At 37.8% G+C, this 21,761-nt stretch overlaps 1 protein-coding gene and 1 pseudogene across 5 annotated transcripts in view; both read right to left on the bottom strand.

Annotated features, from left to right (window-relative positions):
• Positions 1-21,761, bottom strand: part of WDR7 (WD repeat domain 7) — a 372,747-nt gene that overhangs the window by 44,185 nt on the left and 306,801 nt on the right. For all 5 annotated transcript variants that reach the window (XM_003264268.4, XM_003264267.4, XM_030810359.1 and 2 more), the window contains one exon: positions 14,406-14,505. In XM_003264268.4, coding sequence (XP_003264316.2) covers positions 14,406-14,505 — 100 coding nt within the window. The remainder of the gene's footprint in view (positions 1-14,405; positions 14,506-21,761) is intronic.
• Positions 19,378-19,577, bottom strand: LOC115835027 (annotated as a pseudogene).

The raw sequence follows: 21,761 nt of genomic DNA on the forward strand, positions 1-21,761 counted from the left end.
GCAAGAGTTTTGTTCTTAGACCAAGGCAAAAATTCTCTTTCAAATTAACTGGACTGCCCTTTAAAGATGATTATTAATCAACCCACCATCATGATTTATTGAGTGGTTAAAATGTAACAGTCATGAATCTAAATATCTTACACACATTGGCTTGATTAATCTTCAAGAGGATCTAAAATTATTCCTATTTTACAGGCAAAGAAGCTGGTTTAAAGAGAACAAGTCACTTGTTCTGGGTCTCAAGGACAGTAAGTGAAAGGGCAGCTACCCAAACCCAGATCAATTCCAAAGCCTCTGCCATCGACTGTTATTTTCCTGTTGACTTGTCTCAGAGTACTCCAGGGCAGATGTCAGCAAGTTTTCTTGAGAAGGCAAATGTTGGCTGCCTTCCTTGGGCCAACCCCTTGTGCTCAGGGAAGGGTGAGGCCCTCTCTTCTCTCAGAAATGAATCTCAGTCAATCATGATTTCCATTTTCATTCCAGCAACAAGTTTTTAAATCGGTAAGTGATACGATTTTGGTCAACAAGACAAGAGAAAGGGATTTTTTTAAACGGTGTATTTGTTTTAAAGTTCTCCTTTCTGCCTCAGGATGGTATCCTCTGCACAGGTTGCCGGCTTGGTGGCAGCCATCTTGTACCCTGAGGTGGTCCTGCCAAAGAGGCTGAGATGCCGAATAAGCAAAACAGAGTTTCCTGACAGACTCGGGTTTCTAAGAATACCACTGAGCTGCTCACCATACTACCTACCTCTGGATGCTTTGTTGTATGAAATAATAAATTAATTTAAAGCCTTTTTATGGCTATTACTTTGCAGATGAAATACCCTAATTATTAAATCTTTCTAACAATTCTATAATTCTTTTCTTTTAAGAATTCCTGCCCATACCTAAACTAAATCTTTCCATTGTCTCAGGTCAGTCTTTCCCATCAGTTTGTAGCACATCCTTTTTCTCACGATTCTCAGAAAATACAGCTTTTGCTTCTGCATTATAGTATCAATTTCTATTTTTACTTAATGTATATATTTAAAATGCTGTATTTTAAGGTTCATCAAAATCTGCTTGCTATTTGTCATGATTCTTACTCCTTTTCTTCACCCAGCCACCAGTGAAGTCAATGAAGTCCTGACCGACTGTGCTGGGATCATTCCCAAAGCCTCCAGGAGCAAACCTTCTTCAACTCAAGCTCAACAGTGTGGACAGCAACCTTCCAAAATTGAAGGTCTGATTTTGTTGCTTCCCTGCTTCAAACTCTTCAAGTGGTTTCTCTGAACGTAACACCAGGCATTCAGCAGAGTATTAATTTATGCACTCAACTTCTGAAGTCAGTCACTAACAATTAAAAATTGGGAGATTTTAAAATAAAAATCCAGATTTTCAGCTTATCTTGAAAAATCTGAAGATCAGGCAACCCTAGGTCCACACTTTCACCTGGCACCAAGTGATGGGATCTGAGGCACATCTGATTCCTCTACATAGAGCATGTGCCCTCTGGAGTGCCACAGTCTCCACTACTCTCAATTCCAATACTGAAGCAGAATATCACTTGGCATTTTGTTCAAGGCTTTACCTGTTGTTTTACAGATGGTAGAATTAAAAAATATATATTTCTGGGATGGTACTACCAAAAATGGAAAAACATAAAAAAAGAAGGCTGATCTTTTATTAATTTATGCCACCTTCTTCGTTCTGCAGGCATTGGTGTTTGTCACTGCTGACTCATGACACTCCAAACTATAAAGCAATCTGTCCAGGGGAGGCTTTCCATAATCTCATCCCTCCTAACCATTAGGCTTGTCCACCTCCTCCTCTATCACACTTTCACACTCCTTTGCAACCTTTGCTTCAGGCATAACAAAAATAAAAACCTTACAGTCCCTGGAATGCACCATCAGCTAAATGATTCTCTGTGCTTCTGTTGACATTTCATCCTCTCTCGGAAAAGTTTTCTTCTCCCATGTCTGCCCACAGAACACCTACTCAGGGGTCAAGTCAAATATTCCTTTCCCCCACTCCCCCCCGGGACAGAGTCTTGCTCTGTCGCCCAGGCTGGAGTGCAGTGGCATGATCTCCGCTCACTGCAACCTCTGCCTCCCAGGTTCAAGCAATTCTCCTGCCTCAGCCTCCCGAGTAGCTGGGATTAGACGCCTGCCACCACGCCCAGCTAATTTTTGTATTTTTAGTAGATACGGGGTTTTCACTATGCTAGCCAGGGTGGTCTCGAACTCCTGACCCTGTGATCGGCCCGCCTCAGCCTCCCAAAGTGCTGGGATTACAGGTGTGAGCCACCACGCCCAGCCCAAACATCACCCTTCTGATGAACCTTTCCCTCTTCTTCTCCCCTCCACAGGATTCAGCCTGTCCTCTTCTGTGGACTGTCACATTCTACTGTAGCACTGAAAAGCTTTATTGTACTTATTTGTTTCATCTTTGTCTTTCCTGCCAGATTGTAAATACCTTGCCCACCCAGGTAGTCATTCCCTTTTGCATTTCATAGTGCCATGTCAATACTTCTAGATATCATATGTCGAAGGTATGATAACACAGTCTCTCTTAATTGACTTTCACTTTACTGACTCGTGGGGTTAACCAAGACTCTTATTCCCTCTGTCAAATATCCTAACTGGTGCCTAGCACATGAGCAATGCCTGTGGTTGGGAGGCTACTCTCTGATAATTCCACTCACTATTGCTCTAACTAGTTAAGCTCTATGACCTAGAGTTAACCAAAGCTGAATAACAGTAGTGTGTACCTGTAGTACCAGCTACTTGGGCGGATCACTTGAGTCCAGGAGTTCAGGGCTGTAGTGCACTATGATCATGCCTGTGAACAGCCACTGCCCTCCAGCGCTTGGGCAACAAGGTGAGACTCCCATCTCAAAAAAAAAAAAAAAACAACAAGAAAAGCAAGGAAAAGGAAAAGGAAAGGAAAGGAAAGGGGAAAGGAAAGGAAAGGAAAGAAAAGGGGAAAGGAAAGGACAGGACAGGACAGGACAAGACAAGACAAGGCAAGATGAGCTAATGCTAGTTGTGCTTGGCAATGCAGTCGGGTTACAATGCAGTCGGGATATATAATTCATACAATAAGAGTGGAAAGAGGGCTTTTAAAAAACATAAGTACACACATGAAATTATGTGTGAGATAACTGTAAAAGATTGGAAAAAACACAAAAATCTAGAATTATACTCTGAGAATGCTTTATAAGTATCTTTAATCTGTCAGTCCACTTAAACAGAAAATGGTATGTCTTAGCAAGAAAAATGTTCCAGAACTACAACCAATGGACCAACAATGGAGACAAGAGTCTTTGGCCCCACCATAAAAGAGATGGGAAATAAGATTATCTTCATAAAACTTAAAAGGAAATGGTTTAGGACATACATCATTTTATATGATCCTACACTTAAGCAACATTTTTGATGAAGTGACCGACTTCTGGGGCTGAGGTCCTGGATCCAGGGCTTTAATGGTACCAGGTATGTGCCTCTTCCTCTACTAGATTTGAGGTCTATCTGAAGTTCCATTTGAGACAGGACCTACCAAATCTTGACACAACCCTTGAAATCAGCATCAGCATCTCTTTACAACCTATCAGGAATGACAGACTCATATCCTCATTATATATGTTTTAGAACACTCATGAGTCATATTTGGTAAATAACTATCAAGATGCCAGGCCTTGTTCTAAATTCTTTATATACTCAGAGTGGATATAAAGAATACGAGGCAGTGAATCCAGAATGAATTCAATGTACTAGGACTCTTCTATCTAACATTTCCTAATTTTGTGGACTATATATATGTGGAATACACCCCCCCACACAATATGCATATATATTAGGCATTTATATTTATCTTTTTAGTGTTGAAGAGAAAAAGAGAATGGCTAGATGGGAAAGAATGGTATTAAGAAATATACAAAATAATGTGAATTTTTAATCAAAATAAATTTTAGCCTATCAAATGCTTTTGCAAGGATGTTGAAATGCTTATAGTAACTGCTCAGTTTGTAAACAGTAGAACTCTCTGTCTCATCCCATTATAGATATTACAAAGGATATAATTTATTTTTTCTTGGTGCAAAATTCTTGAATACTGCCATTCAAAGTGTAACACAGATATAAGAAGTACTCATGGCCAGGCGCGGTGGCTCACGCCTGTAATCCCAGCACTTTGGTAGGCTGAGGTCGGCAGATCACTTGATCACTTGAGGTCAGGAGTTTGAGACCAGCCTGGCCAACATGGTGAAACCCCGTCTCCGCTAAAAATACAAAGAAAAATTAGCTGGGTGTGGTGGCACACACCTGTAATCCCAGCTACATAGGCAGCTGAGGCAGGAGAATCCCTTGAACCCAGGAAACAGAGGTTGCAGTGAGCCGAGATTGCGCCACTGCACTCCAGCCTGGGTGACAGAGTAAGACTTTGTCTAAAAGCAAAACAAAACACAAAAAACAAAACAAAACAAAACAAAAAACCAAGAAGTACTTGTGAGTGGTGGGATAAATAACAGAGAAATACTCCTCCACACAGTCAGTTAAAACTATTCTTTAAAAAATTTTAAACTTTCAGAATAAATGATGGTCTAATTTCAGGCATTGTTCTGGATATCTGTTTCTCTACCTAGAAGTTCTTCTCTAAATGGCATTTCACTTTTAAAACTAGTAGTTTGTTAGGCAATTCTTCAATGCAGTGTCAGGAAGCCATTGTCTTCTCCAACCATTCATCTTATGATCACCCCTGATGCCATATTTCTGGTTGTTGCTCCAGAATGTCACAGAAAACACCTGCCATAAAACCAGCTGCTGAAATAGAGCAGGAAGAAAATACCTAAAATGTCACTGTCTAAGTACTGTAGTCAATTCTCACTGCAATTTTTGCAATCACCACATAAGTGCCCTTGATGTATAAGCATTACAGACTTCTGCTCAGTGAAAACTGTGCCCGAAGCTCAAAATTCTGCCTCAAAGAAACATCAATCTTACTGTCCACAAGATCCCTAAGGTCCATTGCTCCTCCTAACTAGAAGTAAAATCTTTGTTATTTTTAGAGAGAAGAACACATTGTTTTCCAAACTTCCATTAATATAGGTGTGTTTGCTGACATTTCTCTTTAGACTTGAATATCAGCTTTCTTTTGCTATCTAGTGTCTTAGAGTGCTTGACAGAATTAAATCTGTCATAGAAGATTACATGGGCTCATTTTCATTGAATGCTTTAAATCACACACTGAAGACATTTTCATACCTTGCTAAGCCCCCTTTCCCCAAAAATATAATTTTAGCTAACAGAAAATGTCAGCATTCAGTTATTTAATACTTTGCTAATACTACTGTAATAATACTCCTTCAGGAAGCCCTTCCTAACCAATCCTCCCTAGACCCTAAACAAATCTGGATTAGTGCTCTTCTTGCTTTCTTCCCTATCACTCCAGGCTGCCCTCCCTGAAAGGTTGTGCATGGCACTTCAATTATGGATTTATATCTGCCTTCTATACCAAATTATGTTCCCTGAGGGTAGGAACAGTTCATACTTACTTTTTGATCTCTTGCCTATAATACAGTATCTGGCGCACATAAGAGCCATCATAAGTTTGTTTTATAAACAAAATGAATAATAAATCATGAATAAATGGAGAAACAATCAGTTGTCTAAGATGACAAATACAGGAGGCAAAACAGGCCAATAGTGGGGGTGTTCCTTTTTTTTTTTTTTTTTTTGGAGACAGAATTTCGCTCGTTGCTCAGGCTGGAGTGCAGTGGTGCGATCTTGGCTCACTGCAAACTACAACTTCTGCCTCCCGAGTTCAAGTGATTCTCCTGCCTCAGCCTCCCGAGTAGCTGGGATTACAGGCACCTGTCACCATGCCCAGCTAATTTTTGTATTTTTAGTAGAGATGGGGTTTCACCACGTTGGCCAGGCTGGTCTCGAACTCCCGACCTCAGGTGATCTGCCTGCCTTGGCCTCCCACAGTGCTGGATTACTGGTGCGAGCCACTGAGCCCGGCTGGGAGTTCCATTTTTTATGAGAATACCCACAGTTCAAAAGTCTTTCCATTATTCACAGTTGCTTGTAAACTACTTGTGAAACAGCATCAGAGCATTCTGATAATAAAATGCACAAATCTTTTGACTCAGCAGTGCTCATCCAGAATTTACCCTAAAAAACCAAATATTCATAAAAGTTATATAAATAAGGATTTCTAGGGCAGTGAAACTATACTGGATGATACAATAATGGGTGAATACATGTCATTATACATTTGCCCACACCATAGAATGCACAACACGGAGAGTGAACCCTAATGTACTCCTGGTGACAATGTGTCAGTATAAGTTCATCAGTTGTAACAAATGTCCCACTCGCGCAGGGGATGCTGATCATGGGGAAGGCTATGCATGCGTGGGAGCAGAGGTATATGGAAAATCTCTGTGCCTTCTGCTGAATTTTGCTGTGAACCTAAAACTGTTCTAAAAAAGTCTGTTAAATAAATTTAATCACTTGACTCAGAAGGAGCCTAATGTGGCAGTAATGTTAAAAGCAATATTTATTTTATAATACATTTTTTAAAAATACTGAAGAACAAAATATCAGTAGGACAACAGATTAATGTGCTGGAAAAAAGGATAGACAAAGTGACAATTATTAAGCACAGATGAATAAGGACAGATCAGTAAGTATAATCTTGAATGTTGTATTCATTCTACTACCAGTTCAAATAGTCCTGGGGGAAAAAAAAACAGAAAAAAAAAAAAAAAAAAAAAATCCTAAGAAAGCAATTTCAACAGATCTAGCCAGTATGAAGCAGTGTATCCTACAGCAAGAGGGAACAGAATGGGGTGAGCTGATTTAGTCTTATTTAAACCGATGGTTAAATAATAATTAGGATAGCTAACAATTTTTGATATTTATTTTATATATATTTATAACACAATGCTAGAAGTGTTATTATGTCCATTTTATAGATGAAGAAATAAGTACAGGAGTTTAAGTGCCTTGCTCAAAGCCACAAAACTAAGAAGAAGCTGAGGAAGGACTTGAATTCAGGCAGCTCAGTTTCAGAATCTACTCTATTAACTATGCAACTACACTGCCTTCTCTAGTAAGAAAGAGGAAATAAATAGCCTAGTAATTGAATTTAGAGATCACATTAAATTTGGCATAGTATAAACACCAACAATAAAATAATTATTTTGAGCAACAAATATGAATACAAATAAAGAGCCTGAGAGGGCTGTGTAACTTACAATGGGTATAAGTAATACAAAGGGCAGGCAAAATTAATTTCAATAGAAGCATTAATGAAAACATTAACAAACACAGAGCCAACACTCATTATTTTAACGTGGACTGTCTTCAGCATTTTTGTTTGCCAGGAGTGCTTCACCTATTAGTATACAGTAACTGTATTTACTCGGTGAGACATTTCAATATCATATAAAGATAAACGTAACTGGAACCAGGCATCTCCTGAAATCCTTACTGTGTTTGTAATAAATCATCCAACAGATATTTCTGAATGCTTCCTGTGTAACCTGGGAAAGGAGGATAGGGAATGATAGTGAATGGGGTTATTGAATGAAACAGCTCATAGGAAGAGGGGATTATGTATGATGATCAAAACCAGAATCTCAAAGGTCTTGAGGAAAGGCCAAGAGCCTAATTTAGGCTGTCAGCAGAGAGAAAAGGTAGATTTCAGGTATACCATTAAAGAAAAGTTAACTGAACTCAGTAACTGGATATGGACAGGTGAAGGAGAGGCAACATAACTTGTGGTACCATATTATTATGCCAGTTACAGGAAAAGGCAGGTTAGAAAGGATGCTGGTGGAAAGTATGGGCTAGAGAGATTGTCTGACACATTGAATTTGAGACAAAAGATATCCAAATGGAAATGTCTAGCAGACTATTAAAAGTCATGGAGCTGGAGTTTAGGTGGGGCCCTGGCTGGAGACCTGATTTGTCTTCCCTGCTTACAGGGAATAATCAGTATCAATAATAATGTATGGATTTTCAGCCAAAGTCAGGAAAAAGAATAGATGAAAGGAGAAATCTGTACCCTGGGCAGTAGAGTGATAAGAATTAACATTAAAGTCCTCTAAGAGATTAGGAAATCCAGTAAATGAGATAGTTGCAAACCAAGGCAGGTGACAACGCTATGGAAGTTAAGGGAAGATAGAATTTGAGAGAGAGGGAAGTCAGTTGTATTAAGCCATGCCAAGGAGGTGTGTGGTTTCAGTGGCTCGGTAAAGGTGGAAGCTAGAAGGCGTGGGGTGGAGGGGGTGCTGTAGGCTGCGTGACAAGGCACATGTTAACATTCCAGAATTTACCTCCTGCTCTATACGGGATTACAGTTAGACCACAGTTGCCACAGTTCTGTAGATATCATCAATCTTTGCTTCTATTTTATTTCTTTCATTATCTGGCCTATGTCAGGCCTGTAATGGTTTAATACAGAAATATAGATAGATCTTTTATGACTCATAAGAAAGGTTTTTCTATGCTTTTTCTGAAAAGATATCCTATTCTCTCTATACAGAAACAACAATTTGATGATGTGATTCTGAAATACTGAAATATAACTATACCCAAATTAATATATTTGATATAATTACAGCACAGTTTGTTTTAGTTTACCATGTCATATTATATTTTTAAAGTTTTTTTTTATTCTAAAGCCTCAGAGTTTTTTAGTTGAACAACATGCATTGTGTTGTGCATCTACGATGTACCAGGCACTAGACAACAGGAAGCTTTAAGAACAGGTTCTTTAAGGAACTTAAAACTTTTCAATAGTAAAGTTATTTTAATAATTTGATATAGAGAAGTCTTCAGCTACACTTTCTTTCTCTATACATCATTGCTTTTTTTTGGTAACCCTTCACCAAAGCATGAGAAGAAAGTACATGCCTACATCTACCAGAGTGGATGACGCCTCCAAGTGACACAGTACAGTCTGTCCGTGGTTTTCTCACCCTTGGATTCAGTCAACTGCTGACGGAAAATATTTGGAGGCAAAATGGATGGCTGCATCTGCATTTAATGTATATAGACTTTTTTTTTTGTCATTATTCCCTAACCAATACAGTGTAACTATTTATATAACATTTACATTGTATTTGATGTTATAAGTAGTCTAGAGGTGATTTAAAGTATATGAGAAGATGTGCTTTTGTTGTATGTAAATGCCTCACCATTTTATATCAGGGACTTGAGCATCCATGGATTTTGGTATTCCAGGGTGGCCCAGAGTCAATTCCCTGTGGATACTCCACCGAGGGATGACTGTACAAACTTCGCTGAGGGATGACTGTTCAAACTTCACGAGGAAAGCTAGTTAACCTGAGCCTAAGAGAATCTTGCAAAGAGCGAGCAGTTATTACAAAGAATGCATTCAAAAAGGATTGGAAATCAGTGAGATATGATATCAAGTCTGCCAAACCAAAGGCAAATATTGCTAGAGGGAAGATTTTCATTGCTGACTTAACCAAACACATGCCTGGATCACTAAGGAGTCAGGGACCCTAATTCATCTGCTTAGCAAGAGCACAGCCTATCCACAAAATTTAAGCACTTCTTCATAGGGAGTTAGATACTTTAAAAAAAAATTAAGTAAAATGCCAGTCAGGTATATTCCTAACTTGCTGGCAGTTCCCAAGTAAAAGTGCAGTCAGCAGCACAGCAGGACCTTAACTACTGAATTGCATCAAAGTTTCTGATCTCCATAATCAGTGGACTCAGCTACCACCACAGGCAAGAACAGCCTGCAGAAAGGAAACCTTCACATGGCCTAAGGCAGTGCTGCTTCAACTTTTCCACCCAAGCGCTCCCTATTGAGCAGGGTGAACTCCTAGCCCTAGCACCTACAAAAGCCTATATGTCTCCAGTTTCATCTGTAAAATTCCCTACAATTAATGGAATTGTAATGCAATATATTTCCAATTTTATTTTAATACAATAATGGCCAACACTTACTGAATGCCAACTACTTGGCTGGTGCTGGCTAAGAATTTTACCTAAGTTACCACACTGACTTCTGACACAGACTCTCTCCTTTGACCAAAACCTTCATCAGGCTCCTCTGAGTTCCCTGCGTGACTAGGCCTGAACTTGGGCTTCCCTCTCTGTCCTTCTTGAATCCAGTTTGAACAAGAATCCTGTCAGTTAGAAGGAAATCTCCCTCCCTGGGCATCTGATCACACCTCCAATATCTTAATCCCCTGGCCTGCTTTCAGCAAGAATCCTGTCTAGTCAGCTTAGCCAGAAACCCCGTATCCTTGATGTTTCTTTGTAGTACCGTTGACTCTTGAAGAATGCAGGGGGGTAAGGGGTGCCGACTCCCGCAGAAAGTCAACATGTAACTTTTGACTTTCCCCAAATTTGACTACTACTTATAGAGTACTAGAAGCCTTAACCGATAACATAAACAGTCATTTCACACATATTTTGTATGTTATATGTGTTATATACTGTATTCTTACAATTAAGCTAGAGAAAAGAAAATGTTAAAATCATAAGGCAGAGAAAAATCTATTTACTCTTCATCAAGTGTATCATCATAAAGGCCTTCATCCTCCTCATCTTCATGTTGAATAGGTAGAGGAAGAGGATGAAGAAGAGGCGCTGGTCTTGCTATCTCAGGGGTGGCAGAGGCAGAAGAGGTGAAGGAGGTGTAAGAGGGGGCAGGAGAGGCAAGGCACACTTGACATAACTTTTATTGAAAAAAATCCACATATAGGTGAACCCGCACAGTCCAAACCCTTGTTCAAGGGTCAACTGCAATTTTCCATGCACTGACCCCACCCTGCTCCTTGGTTATAAATCCCCAATTGTCCCTGTAGGAGCTGGAGTCTCTCCCTCACTGCGAGACCCCGTTGTAGCGGTCACTATGCCCACCACCATGTCCGCCTTTGATAAAGTCTGCTTTACCATGTTTGTTAACAAGTGTGTAGATACATTTCTCTTTAACACTTCTAACAATAATAGACATTTCTGTTACCATTTTACAAATCAGGAAGCTTCAGCTTGCAGAAGTTAATAAACTTTTCCAAGGATACAAAGTTAATTATATTAACCTTATATCAATATAATTATATTGATAATCATTAACATAGAGATGGAGTTCAACCCCACACCAATTTCTAGTTATGCGTATCCTCTATATTATACTATAATGTTTTAAACCACTTTTAAATTAGTTGACTCTTCCTCCTCAATTATTTCAGGTAGGGGTTAGCAAACCCTTTCTGTAAAGGGCCAGATGATATTTTAGGCTTGTGGACCACAAAACAGTTTTTGCCAGTGACAACTACTCAATTCTGCCATTGTACTAGACAATATATAAACGAATGTATGTGCCTGTGTTCAAATAAAACTTTATTTACTAAAACAAGTGGCAGGCTAGCTTCGGGCCATAGTTTGTCAACCATTGATATAAGGACAATTCATGTTTCAGACCAACATGTCATATTTATCCTGTGGTTTTGCATAACCTGTTTGGGAATAACACATCTAAAACAAAAAAAACAGATTAAAAAAAAAAGGCAGAAGTCAATACCAAAAGGTAAGGGAGAGGGATTTAATTTTTCCTTTATCTTTTACCGACCAATCTCACAATGACAACAGGGGACATATATGACCCTTCAGTCTCTCAGTCATGGGTTCTCTGACCCCACTGGGCCTCTTCTCAGCCTCAGGATCCTTTCTTTCCCTTCAGTGTGATTCCCCCCATCTAAGTGATCATGTCTTATTTTTCCATCTAACTGGGACCATACCCCTACAGCCAAGTGAATTTTCTAGTTATCCCTTTATATGTATTTTTATGTGATATCTCTGTGTCTTTGTTCATGCTAAAAAAAATTGTCCCACACCCTCTGTTAACTGATACCAACAGATTCTTTAAGAAATGCTTCATTGCATTCTTAGTTCAAAATGATCCTTTGATTCACCTACAATACATCATTTCTAAACATGCTACCCATACTATGAATTTTGTTTCAAATGTTGGCTCATTTTTTTCCAAATATTATAATGCTAGTAAAATAAAAGAATTAAGAGAATAGCTTAAGGGTTCAGTGTTGCTGGATATAACTGGTAACTGACAAAAGTAATGATTGACGTTATAGACTTAGCTTTGTTTTCATGTTGTGAATGATGAGAGGAAGGTGCAGCCTTCCCTTTCATACAGAAGTGGAAGTTAAAGGTTATTCAATAATTTGGGTTGGTAACTTTGGGTATCAAAATCAAGAAGATGAGGTAGGAAAAAATTATGGGGACACTAAAATGTCTAAATAGGCTGGACGTGGTAGCTCGCGCCTGTAGTCCCAGCACTTCGGGAGGCTGACGTGGGCGGATCACTTGAGATCATGAGTTTGAGACCAGCCTGGCCAACATGGTGAGACCCCATCTCTACTAAAAATATAAAAAAATTAGCCAGGCGTGGTGGTGTGCACCTGTAATCCCAGCTACTTGGGAGGCTGAAGTGAGAATCACTTGAACTGAGAATCGCTTGAACCTTCAAGGAAGAGGTTGCAGTGAGCCAAGATCACGCCACTGTACACTCCATGTCAGAAACAAAACAAAGATGCCTAAATATACTAAAATGATACACATAAAATGGAATATGAATGACATTACATATTCGTGTTAAGAAAGAATGTCTTTTTGATAAGTGTTTCTCAAGTATTTTAATTGAAAAAGATAAGATATTCAAAATATATATTTTTTTGCATGTTACCAAGATCTTCACTGCGACCACTTAGTAGGAAGAAAAATAAAGAAATGTATCCTGAAGTACAACTTGGTCCTTTCTCATTAATTCTTCCTAATAGCTGTTGTTCTCTCACTCATCTTGGGGTTGCCTCACAGTGCTCACACCGCCTCACTTTTCCTCTGCTGATGGCAGTTGTGTCTTATGTGGTAACAAAGAGTCCTCTCTGTGATTTCCTCACTTCATTTTTAAAGAAGCCTGATAAGGTCGCCTTGTTCTTTTTTTTTTTTTCTTTACCTGGTAGATGCTTGTGGTTTACTTCTCTCAAATTTACTAGCAGCGATATACTCCAGTTTTAAAAACTGTCTTAACAAAAGAGAATCTGAAAATGCTATCTGAAGAACCTGTCTCTCTTATGAAAGGATCCTATAAACAACATGCAATTTAACTTTTAAACAAGTATTCAGAGTGTTTTCATTGTTCTCAGTGAGGGCCCACAGTAGAAGAATATGGTGAGGAGTTAATGTCTTTAAAAAATCACAAACAAAATTTGACAGTTAAACAAATATGGCAATAGTGCACACTTGATGCACTCTCAGAAAATGCACAATGCACATTCACACATTAGAGACTTTGAGAAGGTCTGAACAAAGAAAGCTGTTTAACATTCCAACAGTATCCCCTAAACTTGTCTGACCCCTGAAATTTTTACCCCCAACACCTGAACACCTGTTACCATCTCTTACAACTACTTAATGGAAAAAAGCCAGACAAGCTTTTAGATAATTAATTAACAGTTCATTAAATTTAAGAGACAGTATAACATTTTAGCTACATCCTTATGAATTTCTTCCTATCCTTCTGGAAATTCCTCATATGATACTATGGTTGAATATATCCACATTAATAAAATGCTACAAAGAAATATAAGAAGCTATGACTTGGAACTATTTACCAATGCAACATTATAAATTTACCATGATCATGGTGGAGCCTAACCCCAATTTTGTGAAGTAACAGTGCAACTCTGGGATAAAGTGACTTAAGGCTATGTTTCAATTCCTTTATATCTAAAGTGGGGTCAGATCTGCCCTCTCTTCCCAACTGGTATATATTGAGAATCAGGTGATCAAGATCAGGAACAAAATCAATTAATTTTTCATAAATATTGAAGTGTTATAGAAGCATAAAGAGTGTTATAAAAGTATAAAAAGTATTATTTCAAGTACAGCATCTATTTCCTTTTCATAGAACTATAATAAATGCTGTTGTGATTTCTTCTTTTTTGAACTGAGTAGATCACTGTCTTATAATTGTGAAATACCTCATTTTCCTTAGAGAAAATTAATTTGTTCCATCATTATATCATAATAACATATCAAACTTTTCAGAAAACACATGGCAAAAATAAGATCAGAAAACTCAGTTTAAAATAAGAAAAGACGTATTGCAAAATAGTTTCTTAGCAGTGCCACTTTACTCTGGGCTCTCTTATGAACTCTTCTGTGGCAACCCTTCAGTCTCAGTGAATGAAGACAGTAGGGCTCTATATTCTGTGCGTCCTTCATTAAACTATTGATCCCTTTAGCATTATCCATAATGTTCCAGCAGCTCAGCACGTCAACTGGTGAAGTGCTAGTCTCTCTCTCCTCTCAATAACTTCCACGCTTTATGGAGAGGAAGTCACAATGATTTATTTACCTGACATTTTCCAGTCCGGATGTCGTACAGGGCCACTGAACCATGGCGAGCTCCAACTGCTATTCTGTGATTCCGCTCATAATAGCTGACCATGTAGAACCTGAGTTGAACATTTTAACAACAAAAACAAAAACAAGAAGCCAGGTGAGATGATCTGCACTTGGAAGTGGATGGCAACATTTCAGAGGTTAAAGCTAGCTCTGACATATATTTTGAAATAAATATATCAATAATAAATACATTATGATTTTTCAAAAATGTTTCATTTTAGTAATTCTTGAAAATTAACTGAAAGAAAAATGATGTAGAATATCACTTTGGCCTCTTAATAATTATTTTCAACAGAAACAACTTACAATCACAAGCACCCTTGAATTTTTGAAATAAGAAATAAGGGCCAAATACAAAAAAATTAAATATGAAAATCCAGTTTTGCTACAGTGACTACTATGTAAATATTTCTATTTGAGCAGAAATGGAAAAGATGAAAAGGCTTACGTATTCCATGTAATTATGTTCTCCTGGTTTATTATAGTATTAAAGAGTAAAATACACTTTCTGGCAGAACAATCATAAAAAGACTACATAAAATTTATGCCTAAGTTCATATCAGTAATTTAGAATAAAATTAGAAAACTATCCACCAGAAAAAGTTATCCTGTCAAGTTCCCTTGATTTCCCATGTTTACCAGCTTATCAAATGATAGCCGTGGCTTTTAGCAGTGTGAATAAGCATATTTGGTACTTATATTGTATTGCATAAGAACAGGATTTAGCATGGATGGTTTGAAGATTGTAAGAGATTGATTTATTATTTTTATTTTTCCAGATTAATTTTCATGATGAGGTTAAGTATTTGAACTCCTTGTCTGTGCATTGCCATACTGATTTCACATCTACATGGCTAAGGCCTGAAGGTAAGAATAAAAATTATGAGAAGTACAAATAAGGTATCATTTTATATCTGCGAATAGTTTCAAATATGCCTTCCCATTATCTAGTCCTATTGTCTCAGTGTGAGTTGCCCAGATGAACAAGTGGCCTACCCTAAATATTTAGGAGGATTTTGCATCAATTCTATTACACATTCCTTGTCTTTTCCCCTTGGGTTCCATAATACCAAACTAACTGTTCTGTTAATATTTATATTTTATAAGGGCGGAGGGGGAGGCAAAACATGACAGAAAAAAAATCTCATTTCTCTAATGCTTTCTCGAGGTAGATATACCAGGGCATGGGACAGTATTTCTGATATTCTAGTAATAGAGGCTGAGAGAGACAAGATATTTGAATGTGGGAACATTCTGAAACCAGGGATATTCTGACAAAGCCATTTGGCATTATCAGACACTATGACATTCGTATATATTTCATAAATCTGGAAAACAAACCATTAAATTTTTAAACTTTTGTTTGTTACTTATTACCAAGTAATACACTGAACAATATTTTTGTCCCAACCCTAAGCCCCACTGAATAACCAACCTCCTCCCCTTTAGTGGAAGGTTAATGCTTAATTTTTTTTAACTTTTAGTAACAGGAAGGAAACCATTTTAGTGTGTCCTGCTGGGTGGATTTTCTGTGCTCATGAATGGCACTGTCCTCTTTGTACATTGGTTTGAGAGAAGGAAGGATACAGAAAGCTCCTAAAACATATGAAGCTTTCCCGGCTACTAAGTGGTTAGGAAAAAGCTAGTTTCTCAAAGCTTTTCTTGTCCAAAGAATATTACTCTACCTTAAGAGGAAGAGTGGGAATCAGCATTCAAAACCTACCATCCTCACACTCAAAAATGAAAATGATTTAGAAGAGTTTAAAAAATATTTACTGTTTTGTTACTCAATAATTACAGCGGTCTAAGTATTGGGCATCACTGTGCCTATATCTACATCTATACACATATACCCATGAATAATTTATGTCCTATTATGGTACATAGAATATAATATCTAACAAATGTTTTAGCAAATATTTATTCTGTGCAGGTTAATAGGCACAGGAAAATATAATTTTCAGTGGTATTTTGTTTTACCTATTTGCACAAATTTAACAACTATATTGCCAACATCCTTTTGCAAAACTGAAAATAATTACCCCCAAAATAACCCTCTTCAAAACAATACATTGGTAAAATATACTTGTGTTGACAAAATCTTACATAGTGAAACTAGAATCTGAAGAGGTTTTGTTACATTGCCCATTTCCTATGCTCTGGATATCAAACTCATCCTTCTATATCATCCACAAACACCATTATTTATGGGAGAAAGAAAGATCAAATCTATTCTTGGAATCAAATCTTTACTCTGCCTGAAAGGACCATAATATATTACAGGTCTGCATTTTTCATTCTTTGGAATTTACTACTGGACTAATACTTGTAAACAGTAACTTAAAGAATTCTGGACAGTGAGGGTCTTAAGGCATGTTTTAATCTTAGGATTTCTTGTTAAACTTTTTATTCCTTTAGCAGTGGCTCTCTTAACAGAAGAAATCAGTGGTATGTACGCAGTGACTTCCCAAGTATCCACTATGGGAACCAGCTGCAGTGAACCAATCCCTGCTGAGGCTTCCAGAGCCCACCATCCTCCTGGTCTGCTCTTTCCTGGAGCCAGTCCTCCTTGTAGGGTCTGTCAAGATGAAGGATGGTAAGATACGCATTACTTGCTCCCTGCCCTGAAGGGATCAATGGATTGAAGAGAAGGGTCCGTTATAGTTTTTAAAGCTGCACTTTTCTAATCTTGACTGGATCCTGCATGACCAGATTTTTCCTAAGGGATGAAAATTCCTGTAAGATTTGGGGGTTTCAGAGTGTTATTGTGTGCTGAGCCTTCTGGAAATGGTGTCTTGGTCTCCAGTTCACTGTGTTGATAACACGTCACTTAGGCAATTGGCCATGACCTGGCGAGAACCATTTTTATATTCATGTTTGAACAACAGTTCTCCTCTGCTAGGCGGACCACAAGGCAACTGTGAAGCCAGAGAGCACATCACCACTCAAGTCAGTGAAAGAAGAATAAAGTGGGAATGGGTAATGATGTAAAGTATATTTCTTGCTGGAGCTGAGGTGGTCATCATCCAACATGTTGAAAGTCACTGATCTCCATGCTTTCATCATTGTCCGCATGCAGTCAGAGTAACTTTTCAACAATAAATCACCTCCCTTCTGTTCACAGCCCTGTTCATGCTGCTCTAGTCACAGTGACCTCCTTGCACTTTCTTGAATATGACAAAAGGGTTCCCATTTGTGGGTTTTGACAGTTGCTGCTCCCTCTGCTTGAAACTCTCATCAGCCTGTTAACCGCCATTGCTCGTGCCCTCACTTCATTCACATCTCTGTTCCAAAGTTATCTTGACAAAGGAGGCTTTTATGGGGCACCTTGTTTAACGCAACAGCATTTTACCCATTACTTTTAACCCAACATCCTACTTTTTCTTTATTATGCCCATCGCCATTGAGATATTAAACAATGATTTTTATTTATTGCTTTTTATCCTCCATCTGCGACTTTGTGTTTTGCATGAATACATAAATATGGTCCAAGCAAGTAGGATGCAACAGTAAGTGAAGTTTGAAACATTACACTTACCCATTATCCAGTGTATAATCTATGCTAAACATGGATTTTTATGACCAATGAATATTTTATAGGGTCTAAAATAATAATTGAGATGAACAACAAAGGAAACAAAAACTGTCCAAAAATGGCAGAAATCAAGAAATGGGCTCTCCCATGACCCTTCTAGAAACGTATTTTCAATGGAAACAATCAATTGTAGATTTACAAGAAGGTATCATAAAGGATCCTGGAGTCTGGGTACCTTAGCATGAGACTGCCAGTTACATAATAAAAAATATGTAATTATATATTAGGGAATTAGAAAAGATTGCATGAGCTGAAATTCAAAAAGGTAAATACAAATAGTCTAAATAATAATATACATAATAATTTTCAATATAAATGTTGTCCTGGAAAAAAATGACTCTAAGAATTTGCCAAAGATTTATATTAGCACACATAAATTTCAATAAAAATGCTATCGTTTTGATGCCATTATTGAAATAGGGCAAAACATAATTAAAAGATAATCATTTATCAATCATTATTAACTATTACTAGAACAGGTTATTGTGGAGGAGTGATAAAATCCAGTTCTTCCAAGATGTATTTGTGACTTCAACTATTGAGGAGCAACCCACAGTGGGGTGTACAAAACGCTGGAGAGGGATGGTTTGAGTTTGAAACACAAATATGAACTGAGTCTACTCTGGCACAGCAAATCACTTTGAAGCACACCATGTTGCTTGGGAGTTTGCCAAACACTCAGTACCTGCGTTTCTAAATAACTTTGGTACTCCCTATTTATACTTTCCCTTGGATTGATGAACTTTTAATCTTTATCAAAAATGGCCCGCAAATAAGAGAAAATGTGTGAAATTTAAAAGTTAATTTGAAAAAAGAAATAGAAAACATGCAACTCTCAGCAGAATTAGGACTTGGGAGAAAGATGGAAACCTGTAAAATCACTTTAACTATGACTTCAGCAATTTGCAATGATCTCAGGATGTTAAGTTACTGCTGTATATCACTTCTCCTTGAACATTAGAATGCAACAAGAAACACTCTTCAATTAATCCAAGATCAACCTCCAGCTTCACATGAAACCATCTTAAATCTAAGCGTACACAAAAGAGAATATAGGGAATACAACTATCTTTTTTTCCCCCAAAATAATACCACAACGACTAGTATGTGCAGCTAACATTTACTGAGTATTATGTATCAGGCACTGTCCTAAGTATCTGTATATGTATTTTCAAAAGTAACCGAGGTATTATGAGCAATTCTTATTGAGTTGTTTTTAGGAATTCTTAACATTGATTTAAAATGTTTCACATCCACTAACAGTAACTACTCTTAACTATTTACTGGATCTGGATCTTCTGAGAGCTTTTTCTACCTTTTTTTTTTCCCCATTCAGACTGCATCCTCTCCCTCTTACTCTTGCAGAGGAAGAGAAGAACCACCAGTAATGGCAAAGCGCAGTTGAAGGGAAGCAACACGCTCAGGGGAGGACGCTGCGCCTCCTCTTTGTGATTTCTGCTGCTCTACACGTTCAGAGCAATTTCTCTAGTAATGAACTATAGAAATGATCCCTGAAAGTATAGTCTATTTTCTAACCTTTAATACAAAAGTGATGTACATACTACACATACGTTTCCGCAACTTCGCTTTCTTCATGGGATGGTCCTCTCATGTCAGCACACATGGATCTCATGTCATTCTTGCTCACATCTGCATTGTAGTTCTGCATATGTACATTATATTATTTAACCATTCTTTTTCTGATGGGAACTTAGGTTATACTGTACACGGATCCTTGTATACCTAGGTATTTTTGTAGGATAGAGTCACCAAAGCTGCATCAAAGCATATGGTACATTTTAAATTTTAGTAGACAATGCAAAATTACCTTCACTTTTCACTAAAAGAATGTTCCTACTTGGTATTACCAAACTTCATACTTTTTTGCCAATAAGAGGAAAAAAAGTATCACATTTTTGTTTTAATTTACACAAAGTGACTTTTTAGATTGATCCACTTGGTTACAGTCTGCAGGATATGCATGTAGGTTACATTCTTAATGTAAAGAAAAATTATTTAAAATCGAATCAACTGCATGGTGCATCCCTTTATTCATCATGCATACTGGATGGGAAAGGAAATACCTATGAGGTATTCCCAATAAACCACAGGAAAGATTTGATTACACAACACAGGCAAGCTGGTTCTGTAGGAAAGAACAACAGGACTTCTACAGTGGAGCAATGTACATGTCACTTTGACCCCAAGAAGGTACCAGTGACAACCAACTACCTCAACCTCCTTGGCTAGACAGGACAAGATGCCAAAGAGCTCTTTCAGGGCCACAAACTTGAGGAGCTCAGCCTAAAAGATTCAAGCATAGGTTCTCAGAGAATTGGTCAAAAGCCCTCACGGATGCCACAGCCACAATCAAGGGGGACAGTTTTGTTCAGGAAGAGGCACTTTCTAGAACATGTTTGTATACACCCTCCAGAATTTCAGGCTGCCATGCTGCTAATATGTTTGAAAGGTTCATAGACATCAAGGTGGCTTTGGTGAAGGCATCAGCTCAGGGCGAGCTGTGTTGTTAGTTTTTGGGGCTATGAACGATGGAGGGTGGGGCAATGTTTTCCAGAAATGCATCATTCCTGTGGAGAGCACTAGTTCAAAAAACCAAATGAAATGTCTCTTATTCTGGGAGGGTGACAGACACTGGAGAATTCCATTTGAGAGTCACTACTTCCCAATCAGGGTTTTGCACACTGTAAATAGTCAGTAAGTATTTCCTGCTGAGTAGTTCGTTTCCCTCGGGAAAACTTGCCACAAGCACACTGTAGCTGGCATATTACAAGCAAGATCAAAAATGTTTCCCGGGCTATCCAGGCATCAGAAATCCTGCGAAGAAAAATGGCATGTACATCTAGGGTTTGAGGTACAATGGCTGAGAAACAGGTTCCTTATTGCCTGGATCTATACTTACTAATTGTGTAACCGTGAGTAAGTTCCTTAACTTCTCTATGTCTCAGTGTCCTGATAGGGAACATGGGAACAATAATAGTACTTATTAAGGTATTTTGTGGTTGAAATGAGTTAATGCAACAGAAGTACCTAAAACAGTGCCTGACACACAGTAAACACTGGTAGGTGCGTGCAAACCTTATCAGCTATCATCATCATCATCATCATCATCATCATCATCCATCTGCATCTCTGAATATATACTACAGAAAGATTAAATAAGATGTAGTTGATTTGCTATTTTCCTAGGGCAAATAACTGTCAACTAATAACACGCTAATACATAAGGAAAATGAGTGCTCAGAAAATTTTAAATTTATATATTTTCAAATACTCACAATTTACAAGTATAAACCTGATAATAATTGCAAATTATTTTATAGTTTCCATCTAAATTTGCTAATATAATAGGGATTTGGTCTGAGACACTTTTCTGTAGCATTTCAAACAGGCTGAAAATTAAATATTCCTTCTGTTATACAGTGAAATGGAATACTGCTGGAAGGTCAAGTTTTTTGTTTTAATATGAAGAACTTTAGTATTAAAAGACAGCCATCTGTCTGGGAGATTTTAGGATAGACAAACTGGACTAGAATGATTTTAGAGGGATTTCTACTTGTGAATATAGAAGTAACATCTATAATTATTTATCATGAAATGTATTCTATAAAATGGGACTTAACTTAAGAATTTTACTGGAATTTAGGACTGAAGCTACTTTACCTCCCATTATTGTAATCACCATATGGGATA

The sequence above is a fragment of the Nomascus leucogenys genome, chromosome 4 (genome assembly GCF_006542625.1).
Source record: "Nomascus leucogenys isolate Asia chromosome 4, Asia_NLE_v1, whole genome shotgun sequence".
NCBI lineage: Eukaryota > Metazoa > Chordata > Mammalia > Primates > Hylobatidae > Nomascus > Nomascus leucogenys.